The following is an 18,010-nucleotide window of genomic DNA, read 5'->3' on the forward strand; positions in this document are numbered from 1 at the left end:
CTCCCTCTGTGATTGATAGCTCTCGAACACTCCTTTACCTCAACCAGCAACTTGCAAATACCTGATAAAAAAAAGAAAGGAGAAAGGAACTTGAGTATAAAAATAATAATAAAAAAAAACAACCTACTTATAGGATCTCATCGGATCCTTATGCTAGAGGTATCCACGAGCTTTACTTTGAGCTCTAAGAAGTTTGAGCCTAGTCTCTACAACTATCTTAGTATTTGGGATGTCTCGAAGTTTTGAGTTGTACTTTACTGCTTACGAACCCACTCTTGGTATGGAGGAGGTGGTTCACCCATTTCATGTGTCCCAAGTCTTCTAGGCTAAACTACTTTTCTATTCTTAGACTTAAGTTGCTTGCTTTTCTATTCTTTAGTTGCGACATTATGGTGTGTGCTAACCTACTCACATGACCATCTAGTCAGCCAAGGTTGGGGGAGCGACCCCCTATGCTTAATAGCTACTAAGACTACCTACATAATCTCACATCCCCACATAGGACGAATTTGCTGTATAGGATAATCTAGTTGAACTGTCGGTTACACAACCCTAACCGGCCTAAGCTTGGCTCGACGGTATTAGTACCAGAGTGGAAAGGGAAGTGGAAGCTCTATTGACACTGTATCAATTGTTAACGACCTAGAGGCTACCTTTGTCATTCTTGAATGTCGTGGAGGACTACTAGCTTGTTAGGGATATCTAAGCGGTTTAAAACATGTCTCTTATTTTCAAAATGTCTAGGATCAACTCCTAATGCTAATCCACTCCCCAGGTGCACACAAGTCTATCCCTCATATCACCACTCACAATCCTTGGGTATAGTATCTATTGGAAACATACTAACCTCGGTCAACATGTAAACCACTCTATTTGTAGCACCGTAATTAGATCTAGACCCTAGTTCTCTCAGACTAAGAGAGCCTCAAGGAATTGGACCGAAGTACCCTAGAGACAAAAGTTCGCGTTAAGCCACGTAGTCGCCCTAGGAATCCAATGGACCTCCACAGCTCCTAAATATGACCAAGATGCCTTTTAGAATATGCATACTATGCTCTAGGTAATATCGTGAGCGGCGATTAGAGAAATAGACCTGTGTGCACCCAGAGATTAGATTAGCTTGAGGAGTTGGTTTTAGATGTCTTGGAAACCAGAGACAAGTTTTAAATTGCCTAGATGTCCCCAAGAACCTAGTAGTCCTCGACGACATCAAAGAATGACAAGGTAGCCTCTAGGCCATTAATAGTTGGTACAATGTCAATAGAGCTTCTATTTTCATTTCTACTTCAATACTAGTACTGTTGAGCCAGGTGTTAGATTTGTGTGACCGACAGTTTAATTGGACTATCTTGCACAACAAATACATCTTAAGAGGGGACGTGGGATTACGTTGGTTGTCTTAGTAGCTGTCAAGCACAAGGGGGGTTGCTCCCCCAACCTTGGGTGACTTTATGGTTATGTAGGTAGGGTTTGCCAGTGAACCTCCCATGGATGACAAGAGTAAGCTATCGCATACCCTAATATTCACACCAGAGAGAGTTGTACAAGGTAGCGCCTCAATCCAAGACACCGGTTTCACACTGAGTATGCAAAGCAAGCTACCTAAGTCTAAGAATAGAAAAGTAGTTCACTCTAGAGATGAAATTTTTCGCCTAGAAGACCTGTAACGCCAAAAAGGAGTGAACCACCTCCTTTGTACCCAGAGTGGATCGGTAAGATAAGTACCAATTGAAACTTGAACCTCATATTCTAAGATAGTAGTAGAGATTAGGCTTAAACTTCCTAGAACTCATATGCTAGAATAATGATGTGAAGAGAGCCTAGACATAGGTTGCTTGTTGAGTACTACTCACCCCTTTTCCCTTTATGTTTTATTAGATATCGAAGGCTGACGGTTGAGGTAGATGAGCATTCAATAGTTTGTGCAGTAACAGAGGCGGTTGTTGTGGAACGTAAGTCTGTCTTTACAATTGTGTCTTTTGTATTTTGTTTTGTAATTGTATCCTACACCTTTTTCCCTATATGTATTAAGTTTGAACCGTACCTTCTTATTGGATTTTATTTTGTTTTTTTTTTTTTTTTTTTTTTTTTTTTTTTTTTTTTTTTTTTTTTATGTTTTTAAATTTTNTTTAGTTTGATTCGAGTTTTAAAGCCTCAAATTTGGGTCATGACAGCTAGCATGCATGCGTATTCAAGTGATCTTTTCAAATATTATTGACCTAAAATCTGTGAAGTTACTTACTTAGTTGTCCTGTGCCTTTATGAGTTTAATTATTCACCAAAAAAAGTCACATCGAAAATTTTACAAACCTAATTTAGAAAAAAAAAAAAAAAAAAAAAAATNTTGACCTAAAATCTGTGAAGTTACTTACTTAGTTGTCCTGTGCCTTTATGAGTTTAATTATTCACCAAAAAAAGTCACATCGAAAATTTTACAAACCTAATTTAGAAAAAAAAAAAAAAAAAAAAATTGATTAGCATTGAAATAAGGATGGGAAGCTAACAAATGGAGGTCGATTGACAAGGAAAAGGGAACTCATGCATCACACATGCGCCACAGGGTATTTTACAAGCGGATGAAAGGAGTAGTCATGTGATGTCGGGCTAGTTCAACGAGTTGGGTTGGATCACATTATTGGTTTTGGCGTAGGGTTATCGGTTCACATGCGTGGGTTTCAGATCTAACTCGAGTTGGATAGGTTGGGTCGATCCACGACACGTGTTGCCACCAGAAGCCAAATGCGCTTCTCTACTTACACGTGTCCTTAGCGCTTCCAGATGTGTTATCCGCCCAGTCGTGTGACGAGGGTCCCTCTGCTTGCCTCAACTTGCGTGAGACCCATATTCTGATGAAGAAATTCGATTCAAACTATTTTCTTTGTATTTTGGTATCTTCTTGCACAAAGCTCGAATCTAATTGATTCCTTCACCAAAAGTTAGAACTTTTTGCCCATCTTTACAAATGTATTTTTCTTATAACTTTTTTTTTTTTTTTGGACAATCACAAACTAGAGTAATTACATTCAAACTCAGTTTATACATATTTACCGAAACTTAAAGACGTTCTTGAAACTCCAATTTTAATATTGAATCCTTGCCAAATTTCTTCATGGAATCTATCTAGAATCACACCTAAGATAACATATCAAAAATTCAAGTTTCTAACTCTCAAGATCTAAGGGAAGACGATCGAATCTAAATACCCATCGACTAGAAAAGCTCAAAATTTAAAATTGAAAAAAATAAAATGTAAATTGATCTTACATAAAACTCAGGACATTGCATCAGCTAGTAAATCAAATTAAAAGAAAAGAAAACCCCTTTACAAAAAGACAAAAGAATCGAATATATAAAGTATTAGGGAAAAAAAAAATAGAAACAAATAAACAAATAAAAAATAATATACAAACACAAATGGCTAGAATTAAATACACCTCTTGACCAGAAACCTTATAAAAGGGAGGGAACGGCATGGTACAGTTCCACCACAAACAACCAAAAACCCTTTCATCTGAAACACTCTCCAAACCCTTCTCTTGAGGCTCAATGGCTAACGGTAAATGAACTTGTTTCATTTCTTTCTCTTCCTCCAACCTCAAAATTTTGTGCTTCTTGTGTTTGCAGTTGTCAATAACCAAATCCAGCCGATCAGGCGAGGCAACTTTCCTATAGAATTCGTATTTGGCACAGCATCTTCAGCTTACCAGGTTGAGTAAAAGTTGGATATACAAATAATGATAAATTAAGAACAAAGAATGAGTATTGATTTGTTATGGTTTGTTCAGTATGAAGGTGCTGCCTTTAGGTATGGCAAAGGGCCAAGTACATGGGATACCTACACTCACAAATATCCAGGTCTTTCTCTCACAAAATTGCTTATTTTTTTGAATTGCAGACTGAATTATGGCTCTCAACGTTGTTTATTTGTTCGATTTCAGAGAGAATTAAGGATCGTAGCAATGGAGATGTAGCTGTTGATCAGTATCATCGCTATAAGGTGAGTAAAATGGGAAGAAATAAATAGAGTCATAGGAATGGGATGGAAAAGCTCACCTGGGTACTCGTTTAACGATTCTTAAATATAGATTCCAAACTCCAAACTAAGCAAATCTTAAACTCTTGGTAACTATTTTTGTGAGATCCCACTAGAGAGGAACGAGTGTGAGTGAGGACGTTGGCCTCCAAAATGGAGTGGATTGTGAGATCTCACATCGGTTGAGAGGAGAACGAAACATTCCTTATAAAGGAGTGGAAACTTCTCCCTAATAGACGTGTTTTAAAATCGTGAAGCTGACGGCCATACATAATAGATTGAAGTGGATAATATCTGCTAACGGTGGACTTTGAGTAGTTACAAATGGTATTAGAGCTAGACACTGGGTGGTGAGCTAGCGAGGACACTGGCCCCAAGGGGGTGGATTGTGAGATCTCACATCGGTTGAAGAGAGTAACCAAACATTCCTTATAAGGGTGTGAGAACCTCTCCTTAGTAGATGAGTTTTAAAACCGTGAGGCTGACGATGATACGTAACGGGCCAAAGTGGATAATGTTTGATAACGGTGGAGTTGAGTAGTTACACATAGCTTCTTTTAAAAGCAATTTATTTTACTAATTTTCCATCAAGACTAATGCTATAAACTGATTGTTATGCAAATATATTACGTATAATTAGCTAATTGTTGACAATGCAGGGAGACGTTGCCCTCATGAGGAGTATAGGTTTTGATGTTCATAGATTCTCAATCTCTTGGTCCAGAATTTTGCCGAGTAAGGACTTAAAAAAGATGAACAAACCCAATCTCAAAACTCTACTTTAATATATATTTTAGAAGCTTAACTTTATAAACATTAATCTTCTTCCAGCGGGAAAGATTAGTGGGGGTATGAACAAACATGGAATAGATTACTACAATAATCTCATCGATGAAATGCTTAAATATGGTGGGTTCTTCTTCTATTATTTATTTAATCTCAATGATTATTATAAGCAAGTTTTATTAATCTCAAAATGGGTCATATAATTTCCATTTGTAGGCATCCAACCTTATGTCACACTTTTTCATTGGGATGTTCCTCAAGCTTTAGAAACTGAGTATGGTGGCTTCTTGGATCGTCAAATTGTGTAAGTAAATTTGTATGAGATTATCATATAAAATATAAAGGTTAAAGAATTTTGATGAGTGATTTTGGAAAGGGTTATTTTTCTAAAATAATAATAAAATCTTCCATGTGGGATCTCACATCGATTGGGAATGAGAATGAAATATTCTTTATGAGAGTATGAAAATCTTTCTCTAGTAGACACATTTTAAAAACTTTGAGGGGAAACACGAAAGAGAAAGTCCAAAGAGGACGATATCTGTTAGTGGTGGACTTAGACGATTACAAATGGTATTAGAGCCATACACCGGACGATGTGTCAGCGAGGAGGTTAAGCCTCGAAGAGGGGTGGACACGAGGTAGTGTGTCAGCGAGGAGGCTGAGCCTCGAAGGGTGGTGGACACGAGGCGGTGTGGCCAGGGAGGAGGTTAAGGCCCGAAGGGGGGATGAACACGAGGCGGTGTGCCAGCAAGGACACTAGGCCTCGAAGGGGTGGATTGGGGGGTCCCACATCAATTGGAGAAACGAACGAGTCTTAGTGAGGACCCTGGGCCTCTGAAAGGGGTGGATTGTGAGACCCCACATCAGTTCGAAAGGAGTGAATTGTGAGATCCCTCATCGGTTGGGGAGGAGAACGAAACGAAACCTTTATCTAGCAAACGCGTTTTAAAACCAAAGTTTTAAAAATTACAAAAACAATATCTAAGGGGAATTATGAAAATGACAATATGTTCTAGTGGTGAGCTTGAAACGTTACAAAAACAAGTTAGATTTTGAAATGGTAAGAATGTGGCGACATTTTTGTCTAAATGCACTATAAATTTACCCTAAGGAAATTATTTGCAGAGATCATTTTCGGGACTTCGCTGATCTTTGTTTCAAATTGTTTGGTCCAAAAGTGAAGCATTGGATAACCTTAAATGAACAGTACATCTTCACCTTCAAAAGTTATGTAATGGCAGAATACGCACCCGGTAGAGGTGCCGAATGGGATCCATGTCGCTATCTTGCTGGTAATTCCGGCACCGAACCATACATTGTTGGTCACAACCTAATTCTTGCACACGCTGCGGCTGTCGATGTTTACAAGACCAAATATCAGGTTCTCTTTGCTCTATTCTTTTGTTGTTTAAGTTGGGAGCTAATGTTTATATATATTTGAAGCCTTCTTAAATTAAATGGTTCTCTTAGGCAGACCAAAAGGGTTTGATTGGCATCACATTGGAATCAACATGGTATGTGCCATATTCAGATTCTGAGGCGGATAGAAAAGCTAGAGATCGGGCTTTTGATTTTTCACTTGGTTGGTAAGTAAACTAATACCTTTAAGAATCCATTGCTAAGATCATAACTCTTTCTATTCAATCGTTATGAACAAGTTCAATGATTTAGGTTCTTGCATCCACTCGTTTATGGCGATTATCCACAGAGCATGAGAACTTTGGTGGGGAGGAGGTTGCCCATATTCCCAAAGGAAGCAAGCATGTCCATCATAAACTCCTTTGATTTTCTTGGCATAAATTATTACACAGCTAATTATGCAAAAGACAATCCCAGCAACGTTTATCCAGGCCAAAGCTACTTGAATGATATTCATGCAACTCTTTCAAGTATGTACTCAAACCCAAACCTTACATTTTTAAAATTTAGCTACAAAGAAAACTTATAACTTTGTGATTTGTTTATAAAATAAGTTACAGTATTACTCTTAATCTTTCATATATTTTAAAATTATCTCTGGAGTAAATAAGTCTCAGTTCTCGTCTAATATTCTAATAGATTTCTACTTTAATGATAGTCTTCAATAATTAAATTGATATTTACCCTAATCTATAATATGATAAAGTGTTTATCTACGAATACCATTTTCAAAATATACTTTTAAGTTAATCTATACTTGATTAGCGTTTCTTTCTCATATGGCATATCTATTCTATAACTTGACTTTGTATAATATCTTTGTATGATAGCTGATCGTGATGGAATTCCAATTGGTCCAAAGGTAATTTGTGTTCAAACTTCCTTCAATGATGAACTATAACAATAATAGTGTGCAAATTATTCTTCGGATGTGCTCTTTCAAATTTAAAATTAATCTAATACTTTTGTGTTAATAATGGTGTAGGTAGACCCATCATCTTGGCTAGCTGTTTATCCAAAAGGATTGAAAGGAGTGCTGACATATGTAAAGAATAATTATAAGAATCCAATTATTTATATCACAGAAAATGGTAGGGAAACAATTTTATAATTTAATCATATGAAGATGAATATAATGATTTGATTACTTAAATTTTACAATTGCAGGATATCTCGACTTTGATACCCACCGTGTTCATGATTTAATAAGAGATGAGGGCAGAATCAAATATTTTAATGACCATCTCTATTATCTTAATGAAGCAATGAAGTAAGTACTCAGCCAAAAATTAAACTACTAAATCACTTTGTTCATAACTTATGTTCTAACTTAGTTGATTATAATTATGTTACATTTTGAACAATGTTGTAGAGATGGTGTAAGGGTACGTGGCTACTTTGCATGGTCATTATTGGACAACTTTGAATGGGCAAGTGGATACACTATACGCTTTGGTATCACCTATATTGATTTCAAGCACAATTTGATGAGAATGCCAAAAGACTCGGCAAGATGGTTCCACAACTTTCTGACTTCTTTTAAATGATATGCTAATCTTCCATACTATATTGTATGCACTATTATCATTTTGTATTTTGTTATTACACCCTTCTAGAGCACTTACAACTCGGAAAAGATACTAAATAAACTGTAATAACAAACGTATTTATTTAACTTTATGTTTTCTATGGATGGTATGAAATAAAATAAATTTCTCGTCTCTTTTCTTGCTCCCTCACTTTGGTTCTTTTTTTAATCTTCTTTTGCTCCTATTCAATTCGATTTTGATATTAACCATAATATGACTTCAATTAGCCCCAATTTGAGGAAATTCAAGAAACTCGGGGCATCGAACGAGTAGGAATGGATCTGATTAGGCACATACGAACAAGTAAATAACCAGATGAATTTATTTCGAATAAAACTTGTAGAGATCGCTAGAATATGCTAGCATGCGAGCATGAATTATCTTATATAGCTAGAGAATGCATGATTATGACATTTAAATGAAATGATTCTTGAGTATGATATATGTGTTATATGTGAATGACTAAAATGTACCCTGAAAGAAAACTTAAAACTTTCACTAAACAAGAAGAATTACACTACGCCAAGAGCTTGAATATGAATTTAATAACATGATTTAGGTGAAAGGATTTATATTTTTCTATGAGCATGCACAAATGAACCAAGTTAATAACAGGGCCCTAGAGCTAATATGAAGCTGTACTTCATTTAGTTTTTAGAAAATCTAACTTGTAGAGTAAATTTAGGAGAAAATAACTTATAGAACAAGCTTAAGAGATTTAATATGTGAAGCAAATTTAGTACTAATAACTTGTACAACAAGTTTTAGAGATTTAATTTGTGTAGCAAATTTAGGAGATAAGGTGAAAGGGTTTAAGTTTGATGGTAGAAAAATTATAGTTTGAATGTTTTAATTAGAAGTTCGAACATTTTAGTGGTTAGTCAAGAATTCTTTAATGTATATTGCATGTTCGTACGGTCTCGAGTTAATTTAATTTTGAAATGGAAAGTTCAAACCTTAAAATTCTTGATTGATGTATATGTCATCTAAGCCAGTTGAGTTAAGCACAAATGTAACAACTCCATTTTTTTTCATTGAAATCAAGGTCGCTATTATATGCATAACATATCTATAATACACGAAAAAAGTTATTTAAAATATTTTATTATAAAAACTCTTTTATCGCAGGTACTAGAGGTGTACATGGTCCGGGTTGGGTTGGGTTGAGCGATTTTTTTGACCCAACCCAAAAGTTCGGGTTGGTTGGATTGGTAACCCAACCTAACCCGAAACTTTTCACAACCCGACCCAATCCAATCCTCTATTTTCAGATTGGGTTCGGGTTGGGTTGTTATTTTTTTTTTTTTTAAGTTTTATTTATCACATACATTTGGGTTTTGTGAGAACCCTTTGAATCACTAAAAATTTACAAATAAACACAAATCAATCCATAAAATTAAAAAAAAAAAAAAAAAAAAAATCAATAAAAAACAACGAGCGAAAATTGTAACATACTAACATAGTTCGAATGAAAATTGTGACATATTAACCTAGTTCAACCTGTCATAAAACTAGGGAATGTCCGACATTTCTTGAAAATGAATTAAAATAGAAAAAATATAAGAATATATTATAAAATTAAATAAACAATAAAAATGATTAATTTAAATATATTGTATATAACCAAATAAACATATAAAAGGTTGAAATATGTTTAGTTGATTTGATAAAGATAGATAGCCTAAACTATTAGAAAAATAATATATAATATATAATATATATATATATATATATAAATTGTGATATAATAATGTTACTCCAAATAGAAAATAAATACAATTGGAATTTAAAATTATTGATTTATTTTTAAATATATTTAAACTAGAATTTAGAAATATAATAACCTTGCAACAAATAAAAAATAAATATATTAAAACATAATTTGTGAACATTCAACTAAGGTATAAAATTATTGGTTTATCTTTAAATATATTTAAATTAAAATTTAGAATTACTTATCTATAGAACATAGAACTCAAGCGCAAAAGTACCAATCTGACAAATCTATTATAAGTAAATTTTTTTAATATATTTTATATATTTAAATTTAGCTCGGGTAAACTTGAGAATTCACGAACCCGAAATCGAACCGATTCAATTCGGGTTCAGAAAAATGAATCCAACCTTACCCGAAATGCTAATCCAACCCAACCCAACCTTTATAATTCGGGTTGGGTTGGTCGGGATTGTCGGGTTGCATGTACACCCTAGTAGTACAACCGATGACAGAGAAAATCTCCTTTTATTATGAAAACCAATCATTAAAAGCCATCCAAATATAACTGTCTGAGGTACAATCGTGTAGGGAACAAATCTTCTTTTATCTGACCAAAAAAAAAAAAAAAAGTAAAATAGGAAGTTATAACCAAATTAAAACCTAAAAGTAAGTGTACTTTGAACATAAAAAAAAATTAGAAATTTTTCCCAAAAACTATATGAACTCAGTGACTCGTTTTAAAATCGTGAGATTGACGATCATATATAATAAACTTTTTTAATTAAGATATGTGATGTGGAAGGTTTTAACCTTGGCCACACTTTTAAATTTTGGTTTTTTTTATTTATTTATAATACTAATGTGATTCTCTCCATCTTGTTAATCTTATTTATTTTTTTTCGGGTTTAAAAAAATAGATAAATAACTTTAAAAGAACTATTTATAAGTCGGTTGATGTGCTTGAGATAATTGATGCTAATTAAGGAGAAAATATAGAAAAAACAACGGTCTATTTTGTATTTTCCTTTATTGTTTAATTAAAAATAAAGTTGTTTTTCCATCTCCATCAAAAATAGCAAATTAAAAAAGATTGATATTTATAACTATGCAATACAAATGGATATCCAACCTCAAAGCATTAATAGCCATTAATGTTTTGCCTGTATATTAACCTTAAATCACCCTCCCAAACATTATTAAGAACTGGCTCACACAAGTTTCATGGATATATAATGAACCAAAATTCGAATGGCTGAGCATTAGAGCCTCAAGTATCTAAAGAACGATGAAACCTCTAATCAGCTTCTGTTTTATCTTATTGTTTGCTTTGGAATCAAACATTATTATTAACACATGTTTTGCAGGATTCAACAGACAAGCTATAAGGAGCAAATGGCAAGTTACTATTTACAATTATCAAACAAACTCAGTTTTAAATACTCATTGCAAGTCAAATGACGACGATGTGAGCAAACGCATTTTGGAGAAGCAAGCTCAATTCAACTGGAGCTTCAGAATGAACTTTTGACGTACGACTTTGTTTTGGTGCAATTTTAATAGTTTGAATGGGCATGCTTTATTTGAGGTTTTTTAGCCAGAAAAATCGAATTGGCTTTGTGAACGATGTGACTTTAAAAACTGTATTTGAGCAGCTTTTGATGATGGATTTTATTTAAAAAATATTTCTTTGAATAAGTTTGAATGGATACACCCGTAGAAAAAATGAAATAAAATCTCCACTCATGTTGTTGCTCCCACAAAACTTTTTTTTTTTTCTTCATATGTTTGATTGCTTACATATATAATAATTCAACGTAGAGTTGTTGGGTTTCTTATAGACCTAATATGTTGTAATTTGTAGTCGATAAAAGTGGAAGGAATCTATTGGGATTTTAGAGTTCTTTTGATGTTATAATTTGGTTGGGTTTCAAGTTTCTACTTTAACCATTCATATCCAAGATTATAAATCTGAATTTAGCATCGAATAACCCTAGCATTCCTTTTGATAATATGGTCAGGTTACTTACTTGTCGTTTTTAAGAGTGAAAACTATCTACACAGACCAACATGAGTCCTTTCAACATGTTTTATTCTCACTCACATGTTTGCAACAAAAATTCTTAAAAGGTCACGGAACATAAAATTGTTTCATGAAAAACACAATTAATCTCGGAGTTCCTATGTTGAGCCATAATATGGAAGGTTTCTTGTTCATATAAGTAGTAACTTACTATTCTTTTTAAGTCTTTCTTAATCATCTATACTCTTTCATTTTGGGTATCACATTTCTCAAAAATCATTTCATTATTGAGGAATATTTTATTGGTTTAAACTAGAAAGGGAAACAATTTATGACCGAAAAGAAAATATGTATAATACTCGAAAATGTGAAGGTTAGGACCATAAAACCGATATATACAAACAACCGAGGTCAATTTTCCTTAAAAATGATGATTAATTGCAAGTTTCTAATTTGAAGCCCGCAAACTTGCACAACATTTTTTTCATAAAAATTATCATTAGAGAATACTTTTTCTGCTCAAAAAGAAAAGAAAAGGCACGTTCCCGATTACTAACGTCATATTTAATGAAATAATTTTATTGAAAAGCAGGTCTGTGACCCAAATCTCTCGAAAAATAGGTCGTTACAGTGCTCTACTGAATATTAATATTTTTTTAGATAAAGGCAGGATCGTAGCACGAGAGTGACAAGCAAAATGCAAAAGTCAAGTCATGGGGCAACATTACAATTTCTATAACGGTCCAAGTCCACGAGTAAACTTCTTGGGGGAGATTTTTATACTCATTTAGCTATAAAGGACTACAGGAGGAGTCAGAAAATTGTTATTCAGTAAGTGAAAATTTATTGAAATGTATTGAAACTCATGTATGCTCTTAAATAATTTCACACTAATTGGTGGTTGAGTTGTTCATTTGAGTTGTTCGTGTTTGTCAGTTTTTTTTTTTTTTTTTCTCTCTTAATCATGAATGACAATAATACCACATGGTTGACTAAAATAATGCGATGGAAATCAGGTATCCTATGATATTTATCCATTTTGATTGAAGTATGAACACAATCCAAGTGAGAAATAAAGATTATTATTGAAGTTTGAACACGATCCAAATGAGAAATAAATATTACTATCATCTTAGAACATGAAATATTTTATCAAGACACATTTAGAAGTATAAAAGCATGGAAATCATGAAATAAATAAATTTATTATAATATTTTTTTAACAAAGTATGAATTTGAATTTCGATTTCAAGAAAAAGAATACAGGTCAATTATGATCAATTTGAATTTCGATTTCAAGAAAAAGAATACATGTCAATTAGGATGAAGTTACTCAAATAATAATAATATAATATTTTAGTTTAACCTAAATATCTGATTTTTTTCAAAATAAAATTAGAAAAAGTATTTGGTGGCCGTGGTTGGAAAGGGGAACAAAACGTAATGGGTAAAGTGGATAATATCTTCTAATAGTGGGTTTAGGCTGTTACAGTGGTATCAAAATCGGTCACTGGACAGTGTGCCAGCGAGGAACGAAACATATCTTATAAGCGTGTGGAAACCTCTCCCTAGCAAGCGCGTTTTAGAAACCGTGAGGCAGTGGGCTTGGGCTGACGACGACTATATGTAATGAGCTAAAGCCGATAATATCTGCTAGTAGTGGGCTTAGGCTACACTTACTATCGGCTTTTATGCACTTCGACTATACATTGGATTTCCTTAGTCATCGAGTAGAATCATTGTTAGAAAGGAATTATCGAAAGAAGAAACAAAAAACATAGCTAACACACATGCAAGCAAGCAAGAGCAAGAAAAATTGTTCATGGTTCAAGTGAGTCGATTTGATAGGTTCAGTTGGACCAATTTAGTCAAATTCGACCCCTCTATATATTTTCTCTATTTTTCAAGTCGATTTCAACCATACAAACCTTTGTTATGATTTTAGGAGATTTTTGAATTGTAAAGAAAAAATCGCAATATTTCTATAACAAACCGAGGTTTACATGAAATAGATAATTGAAACATGGATAAGATTTGTTATCGAATGTTATGAGTGAAATATGATTTAATTTCTTGAATTTGATTTATTTACGCATGTCAAGTGATTGAAAGCAATAAAATTTATCGATTTTAATTTATTAAAGAATGCAATGTGAATTTTGAAATTAGAAGCATAAGAAGTTGTTTAGTTATATAGTCTACTATACCCGATCTATGATTTATGATTATGAGCCTCTTTTATAAGATTATTGTGTACTGACTTAAGAGCTTGTCAACTAATCCCTAGCACTAATTTGTATTGACCGACAAAGTTTCACGAGTAGCTAGCTAAGGAATGAGGTCACTCCCTTTACGATTATGGGTGAGAAATGAAGTCACTCACTTTATGATTAGTTAACATTTATCAATGAACTAGCTCGATTATTGTGCTATAAGAGAATAGTAATAAAGTCGCCAACAGTGAAAATTCTCTAACTCTCTAAATTAAAAAATGGCTTGAAGTAAATACATTCTTGAGCTGAAACCTTATAAAAAGGAGGGAATGACAGCCTATAGTCCACCACAAAGAACCAAAAACCCTTTCTTGAAACTCTCTCCAAAGATCAGAGCTTTCAAACCCTTCTCTTGAGGCTCAATGGCTAACGGTAAATGAACTAGTTTAGATCATCGTTTTAGATTATCGTTATATTCGTTCTGGATCTCAATTTTCATCAATGTTTTAATATAAGGGTATTGAACGTTCGATATCTACTTAATACGAGTGAGCAAACCAAACCAAACCAAACCAAACTCGGTGATCAGTCTGAAAGATTGGTATATTGTGTTCTTCCCTAAATTTTGTACTATCTGTGTTTGCCGTTGTTAATAACGACAGCGAGCGTATCAACATGGTCAGGCGAAGCAGCTTTCCTGAGGACTTCGTACTTGGTACAGCATCTTCAGCTGACCAGGATGAAGAAACGTTGGATATATTGTTTTAAGGTTTACAAACAATAAATTAAGAATAAAGAATGATTTTGAATTGTTATGTTTTGTTCAATATGAAGGTGATGCTTTTAAGGATGGTAAAGGGCCAAGTACATGGGATTCCTACACTCACAAACATCCAGGTATGTCTCTCTCTCTCAATGTTGTTTATCTGTTGAATTGGACACAGAATTATGTGTCTCAATGTTACTTATTTGTTAAATTTCAGAGAGAATTGTTGATCACGAGAATGGAGATGTAGCTGTTGATGAGTATCATCGCTATAAGGAAGACGTTGCCCTCACGAAGAACATAGGTTTTGGTGTTTATCGATTCTCAATCGCATGGTCAAGAATTTTGCCGTGTAAGAACTTAAAAGGAAGAATTAAACTAACCCATATGCTTAATTTTATGAACACTAATGTTCTTAAAATATTGTTGTCAGTGGGAAAGCTTAGTGGGGGTGTGAACAAAGATGGAATAGAGTACTACAATAATCTCATCGATGAGCTGCTTGCAAATGGGGCCTTCTTCTTCTTCTATTCTTTATTTAATCTCAATCATTATCTTAACCAAGTTCTATTAATCTCAAAATGGGTCATATAATTTCCATTTGTAGGCATCAAACCCTATGTCACACTTTTTCATTGGGATGTTCCTGAAGCTTTAGAAATTGAATAGGGTGGCTTCTTGAATCGTCAAATTGTGTAAGTAAAAATTTCAAAACATAAATGTAAATAATATGGTGGCCTCTATGAAAGGAAAAAAGTGAGCGATAATGTGAGATCCCACGTCGGTTGGAGAGAAGAATGAAATATTCTTTATAAGGGTATGGAAACCTCTCCCTAACAGACACGTTTTAAAATCGTGAGGCTGAAGATGATACGTAATGGGCCAAAGTGGATAATATCGGTTAGTAGTGGACTTGAGCTGTTACAAATGGTATCGATCCAGACACCAGACGGTGTGTCAACGAGAACACTAGGCTCCCAAGGGAGTGGATTGTGAGATCCCACATTAGTTGGAAAGGGGAATGAACATTTCTTATAAAAGTGTAGAAATCTCTCTCTAACAGACACGGTTTACAACCGTGAGACTGAAGGCGATACGTAACGGGCCAAACTGGATAATATTTGCTAGCGGTGGGCTTGAGATGTTACAAATGGTATTAGAGCCAGACACCGAGGGGTTTGTCAACGAGAACGCTGGTTCCGAAGGGGGGTGAATTGTGAGATCTAGTATCGGTTAGAGAGGGAAATGAAACGTCTTTTATAAGGTGCTGGAAACTTCTCCCTAGCAGACGCATTTTAAAATCACGAGGCTGACAAAGATACGTAATCGAGCCAAAGCAAACAATCTGGGCTAACAGTGGAGCTTTGTTTCAAGGAGTTTGGAAATAAAGTGAAACATTGGATTACCTTTAATGAACAATACATTTATACCTTCAAAAGTTATGTCATGGGAGAATATGCTCAAGGTAGGGGTGCAGAATGGGACAAATCCCGTTATCTTGGTGGTAATTCGGGCACCGAACCATACATTGTTGGTCACAACTCAAAAATACTGACAGTTTTTTATTGGTTTCAAAAATACATTTAAATCTTAAAATTTTAAAAGTAGCATTAATATCTTTTATTAATATAAAAAATATTCAAAAAAAAATATTTACTATCTCTATATGGACGAAAATAATGTATGACACCTCATAAATTATATCCAAATTTTTTTTATTTTAATTTTAAAAGCTTGGTGAATATATATATATATATTTTTTTTAAATGAGTAGCAACCATAAATGTATTTTTGATTTTTTTAAAAAAATAAAGATACTTTTTGGTATCAATAAAATTTTGAAAAGTATTTGTATAATTGAAAAATATTTTTATTAATTTAGTTGGGAGAGACCACATTAATTAAAATTTTAAAAAATAAAAAATTAATTATCAAATAGCATGGGATAAATCCTGTTTTATGGTTGTGGATAGTTGGAAGACTGAATGGCTGCGATTTGTTAAAAAACTAAGGGTAAAGTGAATGGACGGTTGGGATTTGAGATACTTTACAGCCGTTCATTTAAAGTAACAGATCACGTGAATGTGGACCCCAGTTGTACAATGTAGCAGTCAATGGTCTTGTTCAGATTGTCAGCCCCGATTCACAAATTTGGATCCCAAATTCACAACACAAACAAACAAACAAAACCTTCCACAGATGGAGACATAAAATTGGTGTGGAGGAACAAAAAAGAGACCAAATTAGAAAAGGGATCCCAAGTGCCTCCACCTTCCTATTCAAGTCCTTGCTATGTCTTCTTTCATCACCAAACATTCATTCACATAGGTGAGATAGAGATTAGGATGGCTTGCTCAAGATTCGGCTAGGGTCCTCGGCTTTAACCTCGAAAGTTGGAGTTATGTGGTTATAATTTCAAGTTTATCCATGCTTGTTAAATTTGGTGTCAATCGAACACCGAATGAACGTTCCATGATATCATATGTTCGTTCGTCAAAATCATGTCTTTACCCATCATACCAAAAAATGCATCGAAATATATCTTGGAAGAGACATGGTGTTAGCTTTCCACCACTCCTAGACCATATGGTCTAAGCAAGTTATCCAATGTTACATACGTGTGTCGTAGTGAGGGGCAAGTGTTGCAAAATAAGTGTCTTTAGTGACTTCCTTTGAAATGGGTCTATCAAGGATAGTGTTGGACTGCACGATTGTGTCAACGTTGCGGCCCCGCCCATTATCGAAGGTTGGTTATGTACTTACTATCTGAAATGAATTTCGTAAATGAACTAGTATGGATATAGAAGGGTCCAATGCCTCGATATAACTCTGACAAACTGGTGGTTGGGATGTCCCGATTATATGAGTGACCATGGGTCTATTCTTGATGACATGATCGAACGAGTTATGATGGCCAATGACATCCCGAGACTTGGAGTGACATCAAGACATGGTGGGATTGTTTATCATGATGCTATGTGGGCCCTTTCCTTCAGTGGTGTTCGACAAGAGCCCATTAGCAAGTGTTAGTCCAACAACCCAGACCTAGGGAGTGTTCGAGCCCGCTTAGTGGGTTCATGCTTGCACGCATTGACCATATGTAGAGAAGTACTATACATCCAACCTTACCCAGAGTGAAAGGCTACCTAACGTCATGCTATGATATGTTAAAAGAATTTATTCTACCATATTGCATGTGTTTGCATTTCCTAACTCCAATAGTGAAGTTTCTTTACTTAGTATTTCTTAAAATATTCAAGTCATGTGCTACTGTTACATTTCAAGTAAAGATAAGACACCTCTATACGAATGATGACGGCGTCATGATGAAGGCTATGACACCAGTGTTAGAGTAATTGTGTTGTCATTTTGTAGCCCTTAGGTTAGAGTAGGCCACTGATTTGTTTTTCCGTTTCGTTTCAAATGCTACGTTATTATTTTCTGCTTTATTATTTTTTTATGGT

General features: G+C 34.3%; 2 protein-coding genes across 2 annotated transcripts; both read left to right on the forward strand.

Moving 5' to 3' along the window:
* The first annotated feature begins 3,467 nt into the window (after positions 1–3,467).
* Positions 3,468–7,963, forward strand: LOC111485440 (beta-glucosidase 12-like). The gene is made up of 14 exons (XM_023132324.1): positions 3,468–3,556; positions 3,625–3,707; positions 3,786–3,855; positions 3,939–3,997; positions 4,693–4,768; positions 4,865–4,942; positions 5,036–5,123; positions 5,948–6,203; positions 6,293–6,408; positions 6,494–6,711; positions 7,072–7,103; positions 7,227–7,332; positions 7,409–7,511; positions 7,614–7,963. The coding sequence occupies exons 1-14, from the start codon at positions 3,547–3,549 to the stop codon at positions 7,786–7,788; spliced, it is 1,470 nt and encodes a 489-aa protein (XP_022988092.1). The 5' UTR covers positions 3,468–3,546; the 3' UTR covers positions 7,789–7,963.
* Positions 7,964–14,140: 6,177 nt separating this feature from the next.
* Positions 14,141–17,576, forward strand: LOC111485007 (cyanogenic beta-glucosidase-like). Its single transcript, XM_023131700.1, has 6 exons — positions 14,141–14,210; positions 14,425–14,518; positions 14,608–14,677; positions 14,764–14,898; positions 14,980–15,110; positions 17,340–17,576. The coding sequence occupies exons 1-6, from the start codon at positions 14,203–14,205 to the stop codon at positions 17,574–17,576; spliced, it is 675 nt and encodes a 224-aa protein (XP_022987468.1). The 5' UTR covers positions 14,141–14,202.
* The last annotated feature ends 434 nt before the right edge of the window (positions 17,577–18,010 follow it).

Source organism: Cucurbita maxima, unplaced genomic scaffold (genome assembly GCF_002738345.1).
Source record: "Cucurbita maxima cultivar Rimu unplaced genomic scaffold, Cmax_1.0 Cma_Scf00010, whole genome shotgun sequence".
NCBI lineage: Eukaryota > Viridiplantae > Streptophyta > Magnoliopsida > Cucurbitales > Cucurbitaceae > Cucurbita > Cucurbita maxima.

Bases quoted from the DNA above. Each gene is read 5' to 3' on its own strand.
- LOC111485440 (XM_023132324.1), top strand. The intron at 5,124-5,947 runs GTAAGTAAATTT...AATTATTTGCAG, and splicing joins TTCTTGGATCGTCAAATTGT to AGATCATTTTCGGGACTTCG. The intron at 7,512-7,613 runs GTAAGTACTCAG...ACAATGTTGTAG, and splicing joins TATCTTAATGAAGCAATGAA to AGATGGTGTAAGGGTACGTG.
- LOC111485007 (XM_023131700.1), top strand. The intron at 14,678-14,763 runs GTATGTCTCTCT...GTTAAATTTCAG, and splicing joins CTACACTCACAAACATCCAG to AGAGAATTGTTGATCACGAG. The intron at 14,899-14,979 runs GTAAGAACTTAA...TATTGTTGTCAG, and splicing joins ATGGTCAAGAATTTTGCCGT to TGGGAAAGCTTAGTGGGGGT.